General features: G+C 44.3%; 1 protein-coding gene across 2 annotated transcripts in view; it reads left to right on the forward strand.

Annotated features, from left to right (window-relative positions):
• The window catches only part of MAP3K7 (mitogen-activated protein kinase kinase kinase 7), a 148042-nt gene that overhangs the window by 115206 nt on the left and 13225 nt on the right, over positions 1-19611 (forward strand). For both annotated transcript variants that reach the window (XM_030199091.1, XM_030199092.1), the window contains one exon: positions 3736-3797. In XM_030199091.1, coding sequence (XP_030054951.1) covers positions 3736-3797 — 62 coding nt within the window. The remainder of the gene's footprint in view (positions 1-3735; positions 3798-19611) is intronic.

Here is a 19611-nt window from a genome sequence, read left to right on the forward strand (position 1 = left end):
TGTTGGTATATGCGCTTGGGACACTACTTTATATTGAATTTCGCAGTGTCCAGCAAAGGCGGTGCATCTTCTCATGCCCAAAATGTGTTCTTTGATGATCTCTGATGTTACCTAGACTCCCAACTCTGTGCTCCAAGCATCCGCTAAATGAGCAAAGTCTAATTCTGGACAGCTGTCTTGAATGCATCTTTGATGGAATGACAGTGGCACTTTCTGCTGTGCCCGAAAGGAGAACGCCTCCGCCAGCTCCTCCTGCACATCCTCAGTCATGGAGTCCCAGGGCAAGCTTTTAATATAATGCTGCAACTGGATGTAATGAAAGATATCTGAGGGGTTCAACTGATATTGATTTTTCAGGTCTGTAAATGGTTTTATTTGTCCTTCCTCAGAAACCACCTGCACCAGGTAGACTAGTCCGCTCTGTTTCCATCTACGAAATGCCCTGTGTAGCAGACCCAGTTGAAAATCTGGGTTTCCCAGGAGCGGCAAATAAGGAGTTACTTTAGCGGAAAAGTGGTGAAGGCGACATATCCACCGCCATACCGCCTGGGCTGAGCTGTAAATCCCCGTATCTCTCAGATCTTTAGGCAGTTCTACTCGTGTCGTGTGTAGCACATATCCAAATTGTATATCCTTAAGCATATTAAGTTCCAGGGTTGTTGCTGTAAAGTCATGCGTGCCCCTGTACCAGTCATTAATGTGGCGCATGCCACTGGCCACCGTGATGTGACAAAGCTATTTTTATCTGGAGCGTCGTCCACTTTTTGAGTCATCTTTGCTGTCTCGTCACACATTACATACGCTTTTCAGAGGTTTGTTTCTTCTGTTTCACGTTGAACATAAGAATTGCCATACTGGGTCACACCAACGGACCATCTAGCCTAGTATCCTGCTTCCAACAGCGGCCAATCCAGGTCACAAGTACTGCCATTGTGTTTACCATGACAGTTGTAGTGGCCCCAGCTTTTCTTAGCTGAGCTGTGCACTACACATGGGATGCCACCTACTATAAATGCATGTGTAGCTGCTCTTTCCCTGAACCTTCTGATGTGGCTAACTTGATGCATTCTCCCACGACAAGATATAGGTTCCTATAACACACCCTCAACACAGGTATCTGGAACTGCATGCCAACAAAAGAATTGCCATTTCTATCCTGTCAAATCAGTACTGGTAGATTGTTCACAGTGCTAGTGTGTGATCATTGCAAATTCATTTCATCTCGTTCTGGTTATGAAAATTTTTTATAATGCTTTTTTTGAGGTAGAGATGTCATTCATATTATTGTACCATAGCACACTCTTCTTGAAAAAATCTTCACTAAATTCTCTCTAGTCAGTGATATATTGTTAGTTAACATGTTATCTCTATGATGCTGCCATCTAGAAAAAAAAATCAACACAAGTCGGTCAGTTTAAGGGAAGCTTTCAAAAACTTGTATCTGCTCAGGAATGAAGTTTTAAAAAAAATGAAAAAGGAGATTAAATTACGACTTTGTCTAAAAGCAAGCTGAAAGAAGAATTGATTAAGCAAGTTAGTACGTCTTGGGGCAAACTGAAACTGTGTTTCAGGCTGGCTACACAAATATAGCTTTGGGTTTAGTTTGCAGTGAATATCTCTAGCTGACTGCCTCATCTGTGAATTAGCAGCCTGTTCTACACCGAAGGGGGGGGGGGCAAGTTGTGCTGGGCATTGAGCCATTTCCCAAGGCAGCAGGCAAGCTTGCTGTAAAGATCCAGAGTGACCAGACTCTGTGAGATCGCTTTCTGTCTGGGAATAGAAAACTGGGTTGAGAGAAGTGGGGGGACTGCAAAACTGAACAACACCAGGATAGTGGGAGCAGGGTAGGGGGCTGTGGGTTTCTGAAGACAGTTACATTAGACACGTGAGTGCTCCTAAAGCAGCAATTGGTATTGCAAAACAAAAGCATCAGTTGGGCTAAGGAGGAAAGGGCCGATGTAATAAGCTGAGAGAAGAGTGGATTCACGAACAGATGGGTTTTTTTAATTTCTTAGTCTGGAGCAATGCATTGTATATTTTTCTTTATTAAGATTTATTTACTGCCTTTTTGAAGGAATTCACTCAAGGCGGTGTACAGCAAGAATAAGTCAAACATAAGCAATAGAGAATTACAGCAGTAAAAATACGCAAACAATACAAAGTATGGCATAGTATGCTACATTAGTGTCAACACAATAAAACATTTTAATAGACAGTATAGGGTGTAAGCAAAGATGAAACATAGATAAGAGAGAGTAACAGGAGTAAGAAAATAAGGGACTAGTTTAAAGATAGTTGCTTGAACATTATCTTAGCCAGGGTAGGAGTGGATAAACATATCCTGCTATGCCGGTGTCATTTACTTCTGTTAAAGGTAAGAGCCAAGCTTTCACCTGCTTCCTGAAGTAGATGTTAAGCCAAGCATTTCAGGGAGTGCGTTCCAGAGCATGGGGGCTACTCCGGAGAAGGCTCGCTGGCTGGTATCACATTCTGTGATGTCCTTTGGAGAGGGTTTGGTTAGGAAAATTCCTTGGGAGGACCTCAGTGACCCTTAAGGTGTGTAGAGGGAGCTCCTGTTGTTCAAGTACTCTGGGCCATTATGATTATTGAAGGTCAGTTTTCACCACATATAGGCAACTGAGTAATGACTCTGCTCACTTTTGGAGATTGACTATGATTAAGTTGGATCCCTGTTCTGACAGGATAGCAACTCATTCTAGCCAGTCCTTTTTCTAGCTGCCTAGCAGTACGACAAACAGACCTAAGAGACAATAAAAACAATGGAACTTTCAAGCATTTTTTTTTAAATGTTTACATGTGACCAATACACTTACCTGACAGATTTCTCAAACCTTTCTATCCACACTGCAAACTACACAGAAAAATGCTAGGGGATGTTTAAAAAAACTGGTAAACGATGCTGAGAAAACATGTGTAGACTCAAGTTAATAACAAGACTTATAAGTTCTTCTTCTTGTTTAGTTGAAACTAGTATTTTCTTCTGCAGTTATGATACCCTACTGAGCTTGGAGGAAGAGTGGTTCTCAAAGTTAACTTATTTCATATTATTGGGCTTCCCAGTTACAGCAGTTGGTTCATTGGGAGGTGTGCCTTGACAAGAGGGGAACTGTCTTCCATGTTTGGTCGACTTGTACAAAGATCCAACAGTTTTGGGATTCTGTTAGTCAAAGTTTGTCTGTAGGCCTGGACACTCCACTTCAGCTTTGCCCTAATTTTTGTTTTGTTGGGCATTGGAGTAACAAGAGGTCAGAAATAGCAGGGGAGGTTGAAATGACTGTGCCTCTCCATGGCTAAGTGCGAAATTGCAGCTCACTGGAAGCAAGCAATGGAACCCACTCTGTGAAAGATTGGTTGTTTTGACCCAGGAACTGAAGAATGGACACATTTTGAGATAATGGTTGACGGGGTGTAGGGGATGGGAGAGTATCTCACACTTCAGTTGACAGTCAGCCTGAAGGAACCACTGGTTGACCATTCTTCAGTGAGACAAAACTTTTGAAGGAGTGGGTGTGTTTGGTGGGGTGAGTGTGGGTTGTTTTTTTGTCTTGTACTGATAGTACGAGCTACTTTGCTGGTTAGCAGTGAGCATTGCTTTTGGTTTACTTGATCTGTTATGCCTTGACTTAAAAATGTTTAATAAAAATTTATTCAAACAAAAAAAGAAACAATGCACTTTGGATTAACAAAAAATGAATGTGCATATTTCCATTTCAGATACAAATGGATCAGACAATTCTATCCCAATGGCATATCTTACCCTGGATCACCAGTTGCAGGTAAGACCTGCATTTTTTTTGTTGTTGTTTTCTTGGGGGTGGGATGTGCGGGAGGTGAAGGGGAGGTTGATCCAGTCATTCCTTTTGCAACTTTGGTTTTCATGCTCAAACAGAACCACCATCTGCTGAGAGATACAGGGTTGTAATCCTTCATTTTGCAACTTCCTTGTTGTTTCCCTCATTTTGACAACTCCTCTTTCCTTGTAGCCTTATCATCACAGCAATACTCCTCAGCTAGGTGCCACAGACTGTCTCCCTGAAGAGTTCAGTATGTGTATGTTCTAAGGCTGACCACAAAGTGTCACTGTGATGCAATGGCTGGGAGTCAAATTCTTCTTCCCCCCCCCCCCCCCCCCCCCCCAAAAAAAAAAAAGAAAAATCCAATATAAACCAAATAGGTATGTTTTTTGTAATATATACACTGTCCAGAAAAAAAAAACCTTACATAGTTTCAATTTAGTATGACCTTTTGAACATACATTAGTATAATATTACTTTTTTTTTTTCACCGAGGACAAACAGGCATAATATTCTCACATATGGTTGACATCCACGGAGCCCGGTGCGGACTCTGTCAAGCGCACTGTCACTTTAAATCTTTGAGGTAATGCCTCCACCGCGCATGCACTGGTGCTTCCCACCTGACACACGAGTGCGGGACCAGTAGTCTTTCGTTTTCTGTGGAGCAGAAAGGTTGTGTTTTTAATCTCAGCGCCAAAAACATTTGCTTTTTTTGGTGCCTTCCCTTTTTCAGGATATATTTTCTTCATATTTTATCTTTTTCTATCATAATTTGTTTAGTTTATTCATTTTTGTATACTTTTGTTTTTTCAACCTGAGGGGCCTTTGAGCCCTTTTTCCTACCTGGGAAGCATCAAACTTTTTCAGTTACAGTTGCAATCACTCAAGCTCCCTAGGCCATAGAGCCTTTTGACCTCGTGTTGGCTGTTTTTCCCTCCATGTCATCGAGAATGTCAAGGACTATTTCAGGCAAAAACCCCTGTAATTGGTGTGTTCGGTGCCTAGATTGTAAGCTCCTTTGAGCAGGGACTGCCCCCCCCCCCTTTTTGTACAGCGCTGCGTAACCCTAGTAGCACTATAGAAATGTCAAGTAGTAGTAGGTCCAGACCACCGAGACATTTACTGTAACCTCTGCCAGCATATGCAGCTTAAAGCCTACAGCCCCAGTGTAAAAAAAAACCCATTTTTGTTCTGCAACAACATCTGCATCCAGCATGGCAAGAGACTCTGTAGTAAACACATTACCGGCATTGACATTGGGTGCACCCATTCAACATTGAGAGAGTGCTACATAAGACTCGATGCCGCAATCACATCAGGACTGTATGTCCTCATCATCGGTGCTGCATCGAGGGACCCACAGCACAAAAAATATAAAAAGCATCACCGTCATTCTCCCTCCAGACACTCAGCCCATACCTTCCCTTCATCAATGTCCTTGATGCATGGGAAGCATCCATGCCACAGTGACCGCTCTCTTTCTCTACAGCTCATATCACATTGAGAGCCTTCAAGGTCTTCCAGATCTCCTACACCTGCACAGACTATCAGGTTGCATCCACACTGCTTTCTCAGCCAGTACCAACACCTACCCTTCATGAGTTAATCTGGGCTATGCTCAAAGAAGAGGTTTCAGGGCTACTGCAATTGCAATCTATACAGGCTTTTTACAGGGTGCTTGCACCAGCCTCAGCCCAGACTGTGGATACATCAGAGAAAGAGTCACGGAAGAGGTCCTGCACACCGGCCTGACATCGACCATCAGGAGCAGCCCACACCCAGCCGACGTATGTGTTGTCATCGGCAGAAGAGCTTTCTCCAACATCAGAAGCTCGTATGTCTCGACGTACCTCAACGCAAAGCCGATATTCTGATCGACACTGTCTTCCCCGTACTCCTCAGACCTCTCCTGGGAGACAGATCAGGACCCGTCGTTGTTGATGATATGTTGAAACCCTCTGCTCAGTGTGCTGCGGTGGCTAAGAAAGCAAATAGAATGTTAGGTATTATTAGGAAAGAAATGGAAAACAAAAGTGAGAACATTATAATGCCTTTGTATCGGTCCATGTTGCGACCACACCTCAAATATTGTGTTCAGTTCTGGTCACTGCATCTCAAAAAAGATATCGTGGAATTAGAAAAGGTATAGAGAAGGGCGAAGGAAATGATAAAGGGGATGGGACGACTTCCCTATGAGGAAAGCATCTAGGGCTCTTCAGCTTGGAGAAAAGATGGCTGAGGGGAGATATAATAGAGGTCTATAAAATGAGTGGAGTGGAACGGGTAGACATGAATCATTTGTTTACTCTTTCCAAAAATACTAGGACTAGGGGGCGCACAATGAAGCTACAAAGTAGTATATTTAAAACGAATCAGAGAAAATATTTCTTCCCTCAACGTGTAAATAAACTCTGGAATTCGTTGCCAGAGAATGTGGTAAAGACGGTTAGTTTAGCGGGGTTTAAAAAGGGTCTGGACAGCTTCTTAAAGGAAAAGTCCATAGACCATTATTAAATTGATTGGGAAAATCCACTGCTTATTTCTGGGCTAAGCATCATAAAATGTATTGAGCTTTTCTGGGATCTTCCTAGGTACTTGTGATCTGGATTGGCCTCTGTTGGATTGGCCTCTGGGCTTGATGGACCTTTGGTCTGTCCCATTGTGGCAATACTTATGGACCGCTCCATCAGGCCCTGGAGTGATTAGCTCCTGTCACCTCCACCTGGGGAAAGAAAAGTGCTACCGGGTGGGATGTCCCACCTTTCCTTCCTCCTCCCCCCCCCCCCCCCCCCCCCCCCCCCCCAGGAAATTTAAAAAAAGACTGCTGTGAACAAGGCTAGCTGAAATGTCAAACAGTTTATTGAACTATTTACAATTTATACCATACTAGTAAAAAAGTCCCGTTTCTGTTTTAAAGGAAACGGGCGCTAGCAAGGTTTTCCTCGGAGTGTGTATGTTTGAGAGAGTGTGAATGTGCGAGTGTGTGTGTGACAGAGAGAGAGTGAGACTGTGTGCGAGTTTGTGTGTGAGAATGAGAGTATGTGCCAGGGTCCCCCCTCTCTCCCAGTTCCAGGGTTGCCCCCCCCCCCCCCCAGTATGTCTCCCATTTGCAGGGGTGTCCCCCCTCCATCCCTTCCTCCTTTTTTCCCAGTTGCAGGGTCCCCCCTCCCAGTTGCAGGGTCTGTGTGTCTCCCCCCTCCTTTGGTCCAATGGAAAAAGCTGTAAAAACGACAATGAGAAGCAGCTCCTAGGTTTCCTTTTTTTTTTTTTTTTGAGTGTATAGGAATGATGGCTGCTTTGGGGAGTGGAATCAGAGCTTAACCAATGGGCTTCCTTGCTTACTATAGACTTGCTTTGTTCACTTCCACTCTTGTCTATTGAACGTCCTGCAGCATGTCATAGGTTTGCTTGCTTTCTTTTGAGTGAACGGGGATGACGGCCGCGCTGGAATCGGACCTGCTGCGCTTTCCCTCCCCCCTCCTCTGACTCACCACTACTGAACCCCGACCCCCACCCTGAGCCCTCACCTGCCTTCGCCGTCTCACCGCCCTCTCCGATGCTCGTTCGCCGTGTCGCCGCCCTCCCTCTTCGTGCTCTCCGATTAAGGGCGGTTCTGTAGGTTGGCAGGCAGTCTGCAGCGATTCCCTACTCCTCCCCCTGCCCGGGTCGTCGTTTGCTTGGATCGCTGTTTCGTGCTGGCTGGGTCGCGTTTGTTGCTGGGCGTCGGGCTGGAGGTGCAGCCAATCAGTGGCAGTTCAGGAATGACGTCACTTTTATCTACTCCACTTTCCTGAGCAGCTCTGGCCGGAAACCACGGTTTCAGGCAGCCTCAGAACATTGGAGGTGAGAATTATTATACAGGATGAAATCATTAAAACATTTAGTTATGAGAAGTATTTGTGATAATCTACAAGCCTCTTGAGTGAATGGTGTTCAATAAGCAACCTACTAAATAACTTTAAACAGTGTTCTTGAAACCAGTTTATCTATCTGCCAAATGTGATAGTCTTTTTATTAGAGCGGTAGTATTACCTATGTCGCCCGTGCTCCTTCACCGAGTCTTTTCCCTTGTCCTTCCTCAGCATGTTCCCCGGAGCATTCTAAACTGATAGCTGTTGGATGACCGGCAAGGGACTGAGTCAGTCTGGCTTGGCCAGCCTCCACTGCTGAGCTCAGAGCTCCAGTTGCACTCCCAAGGGCCTTTGCCTCTGCTGGGCTCCAAGTGCTGATTGCACTCCCAGGAGCCTCTGCCTAATCCGGACTCTGAAGAGCCTTTCATTCACTGATTGTTGCCTCCTAAGGGCAACTGCCTCGGGCACTGACGCCAGAGGCCTTTTTTGTCATCCTGAACTTGTTCCCAAGGGCCTCCTTGCCCTGAGCCAGCTCCCAAGGGCTGCTGTGCTGCTGGGGGAGCTGTCTGCTATCTTTAGGAGGAGCCTCTAGTGTTCTTTTCCTGCCAGGTCCACTCACCCCAGTTTTCAAAGTTAACCGTCCATACATGGCCGCTGACCGGTTAAAGAGCATATCGGCACCTAACCATAAATATTCAGTGAGAGGTACATAAGTACATAAGTAGTGCCATACTGGGAAAGACCAAAGGTCCATCTAGCCCAGCATCCTGTCACCGACAGTGGCCAATCCAGGTCAAGGGCACCTGGCACGCTCCCCAAACGTAAAAACATTCCAGACAAGTTATACCTAAAAATGCGGAATTTTTCCAAGTCCATTTAATAGCGGTCTATGGACTTGTCCTTTAGGAATCTATCTAACCCCTTTTTAAACTCCGTCAAGCTAACCGCCCATACCACGTTCTCCGGCAACGAATTCCAGAGTCTAATTACACGTTGGGTGAAGAAACATTTTCTCCGATTCGTTTTAAATTTACCACACTGTAGCTTCAACTCATGCCCTCTAGTCCTAGTATTTTTGGATAGCGTGAACAGTCGCTTCACATCCACCCGATCCATTCCACTCATTATTTTATACACTTCTATCATATCTCCCCTCAGCCGTCTCTTCTCCAAGCTGAAAAGCCCTAGCCTTCTCAGCCTCTCTTCATAGGAAAGTCGTCCCATCCCCACTATCATTTTCGTCGCCCTTCGCTGTACCTTTTCCAATTCTACTATATCTTTTTTGAGATACGGAGACCAGTACTGAACACAATACTCCAGGTGCGGTCGCACCATGGAGCGATACAACGGCATTATAACATCCGCACACCTGGACTCCATACCCTTCCTAATAACACCCAACATTCTATTCGCTTTCCTAGCCGCAGCAGCACACTGAGCAGAAGGTTTCAGCGTATCATCGACGACGACACCCAGATCCCTTTCTTGATCCGTAACTCCTAACGCGGAACCTTGCAAGACGTAGCTATAATTCGGGTTCCTCTTACCCACATGCATCACTTTGCACTTGTCAACATTGAACTTCATCTGCCACTTGCACGCCCATTCTCCCAGTCTCGCAAGGTCCTCCTGTAATCGTTCACATTCCTCCTGCGACTTGACGACCCTGAATAATTTTGTGTCATCGGCGAATTTAATTACCTCACTAGTTATTCCCATCTCTAGGTCATTTATAAATACATTAAAAAGCAACGGACCCAGCACAGACCCCTGCGGGACCCCACTAACTACCCTCCTCCACTGAGAATACTGGCCACGCAATCCTACTCTCTGCTTCCTATCTTTCAACCAGTTCTTAATCCATAATAATACCCTACCTCCGATTCCATGACTCTGCAATTTCTTCAGGAGTCTTTCGTGCGGCACTTTGTCAAACGCCTTCTGAAAATCCAGATATACAATATCAACCGGCTCCCCATTGTCCACATGTTTGCTTACCCCCTCAAAAAAATGCATTAGATTGGTGAGGCAAGACTTCCCTTCACTAAATCCGTGCTGACTTTGTCTCATCAGTCTATGTTTTTGTATATGCTCTGCAATTTTATTCTTAATAATAGCCTCCACCATCTTGCCCGGCACCGACGTCAGACTCACCGGTCTATAATTTCCCGGATCTCCTCTGGAACCCTTCTTAAAAATCGGAGTAACATTGGCTACCCTCCAGTCTTCCGGTACTACACTCGATTTTAGGGACAGATTGCATATTTCTAACAGTAGCTCCGCAAGTTCATTTTTTAGTTCTATTAATACTCTGGGATGAATACCATCAGGTCCCGGTGATTTACTACTCTTCAGCTTGCTGAACTGACCCATTACATCCTCCAAGGTTACAGAGAATTTGTTTAGTTTCTCCGACTCCCCCGCTTCAAATATTCTTTCCGGCACCGGTGTCCCCCCCAAATCCTCCTCGGTGAAGACCGAAGCAAAGAATTCATTTAATTTCTCCGCTACGGCTTTGTCCTCCTTGATCGCCCCTTTAACACCATTTTCGTCCAGCGGCCCAACCGACTCTTTGGCCGGTTTCCTGCTTTTAATGTATCTAAAAAAAATTTTTACTATGTATTTTTGCTTCCAACGCTAATTTCTTCTCAAAGTCCTTTTTTGCCCTCCTTATCTCCGCTTTGCATTTGGCTTGGCATTCCTTATGATCTATCCTGTTACTTTCAGTTGGTTCTCTTCTCCACTTTCTGAAGGATTGTTTTTTGGCTCTAATGATTTCCTTTATCTTACTGTTTAGCCACGCCGGCTGACGTTTAGTCTTTTTTCCCTTTTTTCTAATACGTGGAATATATTTGTCCTGAACCTCCAGGATGGTGTTTTTAAACAGCATCCACGCCTGATGCAAGTTTTTTACTCTGCGAGCTGCTCCTTTCAGTCTTTTTTTCACCATTTTTCTCATTTTGTCGTAATCACCTTTTCTATAGTTAAACGCTAGCGTACTTGATTTCCTAGTTTCACTTCCTTCAATGCCAATATCAAAACCGATCATATTATGATCACTGTTATCAAGCGGCCCTCGTATCGTTACCCCCTGCACTAGATCATGAGCACCACTAAGGACTAAGTCTAGTATTTTTCCTTCTCTTGTCGGCTCCTGAACTAGCTGTTCCATGAAGCTGTCCTTGATTTCATCAAGAAATCCTATGTCCCTTGCGTGTACAGATGTTACATTAACCCAGTCTATATGCGGGTAATTGAAATCCCCCATTATTATTGTGTTGCCCAGTTTGTTTGCGTCCCTGATTTCCTTTAACATTTCCGCATCCGTCTGTTCGTCCTGGCCAGGCGGACGGTAGTACACTCCTATCACTATCCTTTTCCCCTTTGCACATGGAATTTCAATCCACAGTGATTCCAAGGAGTGTTTTGTTTCCTGCAGAATTTTCAATCTATTTGATTCAAGGCTCTCGTTAATATACAATGCTACCCCTCCACCAATCCGATTCACCCTATCACTACGATATAATTTGTACCCCGGTATGACAGTGTCCCACTGGTTATCCTCCTTCCACCAGGTCTCAGAGATGCCTATTATATCTAATTTTTCATTTAGTGCAATATATTCCAACTCCCCCATCTTATTTCTTAGGCTCCTGGCATTCGCATATAGACATTTCAAACTATGTTTGTTGTTCCTAAGTACATCATGCTTAGTACTTGACAGTATTAATTGGCAATCTTTTGTCTGATTTTTATTGTTATTTAAAGATACCCGATCTACTACAATCTCTTTTGCAACCTCACTATCAGGATACTCTATCTTCCCTGTTATGGTGATATCTTTGAAAGATACCTTATCCCGAACCATGCTCTTTTGAGCGACTGTCGGCCTTCCCCCCATTTCTAGTTTAAAAGCTGCTCTATCTCCTTCTTAAACGCCGATGCTATTATCTTCGCTGAATATTACCAGTTAGCGCATAAGCGGCTATATTACGTGACTTATCCGGCTAGGCACCACTATTCAGCACCTAACCAGATAAGTTTAGTGGTCAAATAGGACCGCATAAATAGCTATCCTATCTTTAACTGCTAAAACGTTAACCAGTTAACACTAAATATTGGCATAACTGGTTAACTTTAGCAATTTAAAAGAAACAAATATTCAATGCTGGTCGCCGGAAACAGCCTAGCACTGAATATCCAGGTTTAACGCCAGCAGCAGATAGCAAAAGTGCTGCCTGTTGCCAGCTGAATATCGGGCTCACTGTTCCTAGCTCTTGAGAGCCTATGGCCTGCAGTTCCAGATTTTCCCCCAGTAGAAGTAAGCCCTCCCCTCTTAGCCAAAAGGCTAAGAGACACAGTATTTATATAACAGAGGACCTGATTTTGCTTCCAAATTCCAGGGAGGTCACAACTAGACTGCCCCAAATACATTCTGATGAGTTTTCCCTGACCCCCTAACCAGTTTTCAGTTACCTTTATTTAGTGTATGTGCATTATTAACCCCAACTTTATCAACTTTAATGGATAATCATCCCCAACGAATGTAAGTGTGGATCATTAGTCTGCCTTTCTTTACAGTGAGCAATTTACATATTGTGCCATTCACCTAGCTCACTGAATGTATCAAACATTTTACTTTTTCCAAAGGACTCAACTCCTTAGCTGCAGAATTACATAACTTTGACCAAAAAAAAAAAAACCATCAGGAAGTGTTTCACAGTTTCATCTAGTTTGACTATAGATAAAGAAAGCAATAAATCTTAAGAATGGAGTAATCTATTAGGTGCAGGTAACTATAACCAGTCGCTTAAATACTGTGTTTTGAGTTATACAGGGGGTCTAAAAACTCATGACAGAATAATAAAACAAATTCCAAGACTCTGGAAGCCAATTAAAGGCCTTCTAAAACTGGAGTGTGATGATATTTCCATTTTAGTCCAAGTAAAATGTGTGCTGTAGTGCTCTGGATAACTGCAGTCTGTAAATTTAGCTTCTTTTGCAGTTCTGTTGAAAGAGAATTGCAATAATCTAAACATACAGTCACAAAAGCACAAATTACAGGGACTAAAATCATCTCTAGTTAAATAAGACAGATATTACAAATAAATCCAGAACTGCATAAATGGCATCTTTGCAACTGCTGTCATATGAAACTGTATGTTCACTTCAGAATCACAAATGGCCTGTAGAATTTTAATTGTAGTATTTGCTGGCAGGTTATCTTTAGGGGTAAGCTGAGGCAAGGACAATTTAATGGAAGTTCTCTTATTCTAAAGAACTTAGGTTTTAAGAGGATTTAACTTTATTATTTCTTTAAGTAAGTTTGTGTTTCATTTCCATACCTGACAAGGCATACAGTTAAGATTGCAAGTTTTCTTGGTGGCGTGTACCTAGCTCAGAGTAAATCTATATTTCATCTGCCTGCTTGAAACAATTTAACCTAGTGTCCTTAAACAGTCTTGTTACTGGGTGTAACAAATTACACACAACAGTACCCTAACCCACTTTATAACACTTATAGTTTAATACACAATAATTAAACACAAACAAAAACCACATACCAATAAGGTACCCTCGGAGCTCGCTCACACAAGCCTTTCATACCGCCACCCCCACTAATTACGCTTTTAATAATCTGTGCTCTATCATTGACAGTACATGAAGATTAAATACATAGATCACAGTCCACTTGCATTAGAGAGAAATGACCTTCTTAAATAAATGTTGTGTGTAATCTGGATATTATCTGTACTCTAATATAAGTGTTTTCCCTCACAGTGAGATAGATATAACAAATAGCAGTCATGACAATTCAGATCCTTATGGTACACCGTATGTAAGTTCCTATAAGACTTGTACATCTCTTCCAAAATATTTGTTTGGATCCTGTGCTCCAAGAAGAAAAGAAACCAGGGGCCAGATGCACTAAACTTTAACGACCAAGTTTTAAACCGCGACATGCATTAAAGGCCTTTTTCCGAAGACGGTAGCAGCTAACGAAAATGGAATGCAGATGAGCAATTCGTGTACAACCCATTGTACCGAGATGCACTAACCTTTTCCGATTGCCTAAACGCAGGAAATCTAACGAGAGGTCTGTACCTCTCGTTAGGGCTGCCCGGCTTCCAAACTGTAATGCAAACAAAAAAATCGGGAGGGAGGGGGCAAAAACGCTCGTCAGGAGCGTCCTTTATGAGCGTCCTTGCCCCCCCCCCCCGCCCGAGGTCGCCGCTGCTCCCCCTGCATTAAAAAGCACAAAACGTCACAAAACATTATCAACCCTGGCCCCCCTCCCTTTCTCCCTCCTTCCTTTCTTTCTCCCACAGCTCCACCTCCCACCATCCTCCGCCCCCGTGCCCCCCCCCGCCCGAGGTCACCACTGCTCCCCGCTTCCCAAAAATCAAAACTTTAAGCTTCCCCGGCCCCCCTCCCTTCCTCTCTTCTCTTCTCCCCAGCTCCACCTCCCGCCATCCTCTGCCCCATGCCCCGTCCCCCCTGAGGTCGTCGCCACCACTCCCCCTCCGCCTTACCGGGCCTGCGCAGCGCCTCTCACCTCTGTGTGAAGGCGCTGCACGGGCAACAAGAACATCTGATCGGTGCGTGTCTTCAGGACGTCTCTCCTTCCCTGACTTGGGCCCACCCCCATCTGACGTAAGTAACCTAGGGGGGAGCAGCGGCGATGACCTCAAGGGGGGGCACGGGGGCGGAGGATGGTGGGAGGCGGAGCTGGGGAGACGAGAAGAGAGGAAGGGAGGGGGCCGGGGCAGCTTAAAGTTTTGATTTTTGGGAAGCGGGGAGCAGCGGCTACCTCGGGGGGGGGGGGGGGGGGGGGCAAGGCTGTCCATACAGGATGCTTTGTGTTTTGTGGGGAGTTTTTTTGTTTGTTTGGTTTGACGTTTGTGGCGTGCGCAGAGCAACCAGCATAACGCTTGGCTGCTCTGCGCATGCTTTAGGGGCCGATTACCGACGGGGATTGCACCAGTTTAATGCATTGTACTTTACAATACTGAACATGTGCGACTTGTTTTTTCGGTGCATTCTTCGTTTTTGTCAAATTCGTTAGGGACTTTTACGTTTTAGATTTTTTTACGTTTGGTTGATGCATCTGGCCCCAGATCAGTACCATGCCATTGATGCCTAGCATCGTCAGATGATTAAGCAACATATCATGAACCAGCATGTTCCAATCAAGGACCATCAAGAATGAATCCATGCCTTTGTCTAGGCTCCTGCCAAAATAGTTACGATCATCAGCAAGACCTATTCAGAAGCTCGACTGGCATGGATCCAGAAAACGTTTGCTCTGCAAACAGGTTATTGCACTATTAGGCAATCAAGTAAACTTGCCTACAAAAGGAAGGTTGGAGTAGGGCTATCGTTCTCAGCAAACGTTGTGTCCAAATTTGCCTTTCTCAGTACAGACCAGACTTCTCAGATAGGTCCTTGAAAGAAGCATTAACATTTAAAAGAATTAGCCGGGCAGGATAAGGATTTAGGGGGAGATTCTATATGTGGCGCCTAAATAATCGGCATGGAAATCAGTGCCGGCTTAGGGTGCTCTGTAAGCGGCGCCTAGATGTAGACGTGGTATATAGAATACGCTTATTTGATATCTCAGCACCTAAAACTACACTCCTCCATTTACACCAACGAAAACATGGCGTAAATCCCGCTGCCTAGATTTAGGCGCACTGGGTCATATTCTGTAACTACACACATAAATTTCAGAATGCCCACGAAACGCCCATAACTGCGCCCCTTTTGCCTGCATGCTTTAGAAGTTAGGCACACTGCAATGGGGAATGCTCTTAGCGAGTTGTGCGTGTAAATTCTAATTATTGCCAATAAGAGCTCATTATTACTTGTTAAGAGCTGTTATCAACGCTAATTAGCATTTTGAGCCAATTAAGTTACGTGCGTTGTTGTGGAGTACGCTTGGATTTTGACGTGGCTCTCCAGGCAGGCTGTATAGAATCCAGGTGTCTGTGCAGCTGCTCAATGTTGCTATTGCCCAGGATAGACTTCATTCAGTGTTAATTGACCAAATGAGTCTGCCTTAGGCAGAATGCAAAATGTCTAATTCTTCGTCAGTAATGCATCTAAAATCAAATTTGTTCAGAATATTTAAGAAATTAATTGGCATTTAAAGCATAGTCTTTTCAAGGTGTTTGGGGCTGGGAATGGTTGATTGGTTAGATTTGTTTTGGCAGATTTTTAACTACCTCCAATAAAGCTTTGGAGTGTGTGTGGGTTTTTTTTTTTCTTAAGAATCAGCTTTTCTCCAGGATTGACCCTTTTAAATTTACAACTTCTGCTGTAAATTTTGGATGAAATGATATAACATGCAATATAGCCAACCACCCACTGAAACAATACTTGTAGTTAGGTACATTTAAACTATGAGTAGAGGTAAGGCTTTATGTACTAAATGATTTCTGTACAGAGATGGTGGTTATGTCACTCAGTGATGGCTTTAATAGGTCCCATTTTGTTACAAGCATATAAAATGACACTGTCATGTTTAAAAGTATTTTCAGAGTCTGTGGTTGCTATATTCTGCTAAGTAAAAAAAAAATGGACGTTGATAGATTTAGAAGGTGCTGGTTTTGCAAGCCACTTATATCTGTCTGCTATGTTTGGGACAGAGCCTTTGGTAACATGGAAACCTGAACTCTCAAGCAACAGTCAGCATGAGGGAATTTCGAGGTGGTTGATCCCCAGAAATATCTTGGGCTACACAGACTTCCAAGGAGATTCCCAACCAGCAATCTGATTGGCTGGTTGAGTATGTTCACAGGGTGGCATGAGTTGGGGGTGTGAGTGGGAGATGAGGTCAGCCTGTGTGGCTTCAGAGTTTGCTTTTCCACTTCAGCTCCTTGTGACCTTGGGCAAGTCACTTAACCTTCCATTGCCCCAGATACAAAAACTTAAGATTGTGAGCCCTCTAGGGACAGAGAAAGTACCTGCATGTAATGTGTACAGCTCTGCGTGCGTCTAGTAGCGCTATAGAAATGATTAGTAGTAGTAATACCCAGATTTCTGCAAGTCAGATTTTTTTTTCCCTGAATCATTTTCCATATGGACGAAGACGTAATCATCTTCGATCTAGCCCATAATCCGTGCTCAGAAGATAACCTTCCCTGAATAGCATTGCAGTGTACCCATATAACAGCTTGTAGGCATGTCGTAAGTCGTACCTACTGTTGTATAGCTCCTGTGATAGGTGGAACCAGTGCAGCAGCACCGAGGGAAATAGAGGAGCTTTCTATCCCTTACCAATCTTTGGGATGGAAACAACAGATTGTTCTGCAAATTCACTTTGGAAGGGCATTCAGCTGTTTTTCCTCTGTAAATTTGGCTAGGAGCCTCAGTGAAAGTACTGTGCTGAAAGGGGAAGGTGTTAGATACAGTTAACCCCTTTATAAGCTGTGCATTCAAACACTACTACTTAACATTTCTAAAGCGCTACTTAGGGTTACGCAGGGCTGTACAATTTAACATGGAAGGACAGTCCCTGCTCAAGGAGCTTACAATCTAAGAGACAAATGTACACAGCAATCTGATAGGTCAGGCAGATTGGGGCAGTCTATATGTTGGAAAGGTTAGGTTCCGAAAGCAGCTTTGAAGAGGTGAGCTTTAAGCAAGGATTTGAAGATGGATAGGGAGGGGGCTTGGCATAGGGGTTCAGGAAGATTGTTCTAGGCATAGGGTGAGGCAAGGTAAAATGGGCAGAGCCTGGAGTTGGCAGTGGTGGAGAAGGGTACTGAGAGGAGGGATTTGTCATGTGAGCAGAGGTTACGGGCAGGAACGTAGGGGGAGATGAGGGTAGAGAGGTAGTGAGGAGCAGCAGAGTGAGTGCATTTGTAAGTAAGGAGGAGAAGCTTGAATTGTATGCGGTATCTGATCGGAAGCCAGTGAAGTGACCTGAGTAGAGGGGTGATATGAGAATAACGGTTTTGGCGGAATATAAGACGTGCGGCAGAGTTCTGAACGGATTGGAGGGGGGGATAGATGGCTGAGTGGGAGGCCGGTGAAGAGTAGGTTGCAGTAGTCGAGGCGAGAGGTAATGAGGGCGTGGACGAGGTTTCAGGTGGTGTGCTCAGTGAGGAAAGGGCGAATTTTGTTGATGTTGAAGAGGAAGAAGCTTCAGGTTTTGGCAGTCTGCTGGATATGCGCAGAGAAGGAGAGGGAGAAGTCGAGGATGACTCCGAGGTTGCGGGCAGAAGAGACTGGGAGGATGAGGGTGCCATCAACCGAGATAGAAAGTGGAGGAAGAGGAGAAGTGGGTTTAGGTGGAAAGACGAGGAGCTCGGTCTTGGACATGTTCAGCTTCAGGTGGCGGTTGGACATCCAGGCAGCAATGTCGGATAGGCAGGCCAATACCTTGGCCTGGGTCTCTGCTGTGATGTCTGGTGTGGAGAGATAGAGCTGGGTGTCATCAGCATAAAGATGATACTGGAAGCCATGAGATGAGATTAGTGAGCCTAGAGAAGAGAAGGGGTCCAGGTGCTGAGTTGCTTCTGGGGCCAGTTGCAATTTTCTTGCCTGCTGTTAGAGCAGCACTGGTCCCATCCTACTATGTGGACAACTGGGCATTTTTGAATGGTGGTGTACAAAGGTGCTTGTCAGTAATATGAAAGGAGCAATAAAAGAAGGCAGCACCACACAGATCACGGAATAACTTTATCTAGTTGTAAAACGGGTTGACAGTTACTCCATTCCCACATCACAGCTCTTTGCTTTCCCACTTGTAGCATTTCATCTGCAACTTACAGTACAACAGAAGCTCCAGGAACATCTGGTGATAGACCACTATATCCCTGCTGCTTCTCAGACAGCAACTTATTCAGCAGTGCATTTCATGGTAAAATTAACCTTAGCACTCACTGTCTAGGAGGCTATACTTGGTAAAATGTAGGGGAGGGGGAGAAGCCAGGGCTGTAAGAGATCATCAGATCAGGTAATTTCCATTCAAAGGAAACTCAAATCTATCTTAGAAGGTCTGTCCAACCATGTCACTTTGGGGTTTGCATTCATGCTTTTTATGCGAAACTGGATATAGAACTGTTCTGTATATTTAAGGCAATTAATAGCTAGTGATATGTCCAAGAAGACAAGCACCTTTTACTAACTAGTATAGACCTCGAATATTGTGTTCAATTCTGGTCGCTGTATCTCAAAAAGGATATAGTGGAATTAGAAAAGGTGCAGAGAAGGGCGACAAAAATGATAACGGGGATGGGACAACTTCCCTATGAGGAAAGGCTAAAGCGGCTAGGGCTCTTCAGCGTGGAGAAAAGGCGGCTGAGGGGAGATATGATAGAGACTGGTAGCGCTATAGAAATTATTTGTAGTAGTAGTAGGTCTATAAAATAATGAGTGGAGTTGAACGGGTAGATGTGAAGCGTCTGTTCACGCTTTCCAAAAATACTGGGACTAGAGGGCATGCGATGAAGCTACAATGTAGTAAATTTAAAACGAATCGGAGAAAATCTTTCTTCACTCAACGTGTAATTAAACTCTGGAATTCGTTGCCGGAGAACGCGGTAAAGGCAGTTAGCTTAGCGGAGTTTAAAAAAGGTTTGGACGGCTTCCTAAAGGAAAAGTCCATAGACCGTTATTAAAAGGACTTGGGGAAAATCCACTATTTCTGGGATAAGCAGTATAAAATGTTTTGTACTTTTTGGGATCTTGCCAGGTATTTGTGATCTGGATTGGCCACTGTTGGAAACAGGATGCTGGGCTTGATGGACCTTTGGTCTTTCCCAGTATGGCAATACTTTTGTACTTATGTACTTGTATGTACTTATGACTACAAGAAGCACTGATTTGTAGTTCAAAGAACCAGCCTTTTCTGGTCCTACAGTGCCATGAATTTCCATTCACAAGTCCCCTGTTTTGTTCACGTTTTAGCGCGCTCTTATCACTTGTCGCTAGCC

The sequence above is a fragment of the Microcaecilia unicolor genome, chromosome 3 (genome assembly GCF_901765095.1).
Source record: "Microcaecilia unicolor chromosome 3, aMicUni1.1, whole genome shotgun sequence".
NCBI lineage: Eukaryota > Metazoa > Chordata > Amphibia > Gymnophiona > Siphonopidae > Microcaecilia > Microcaecilia unicolor.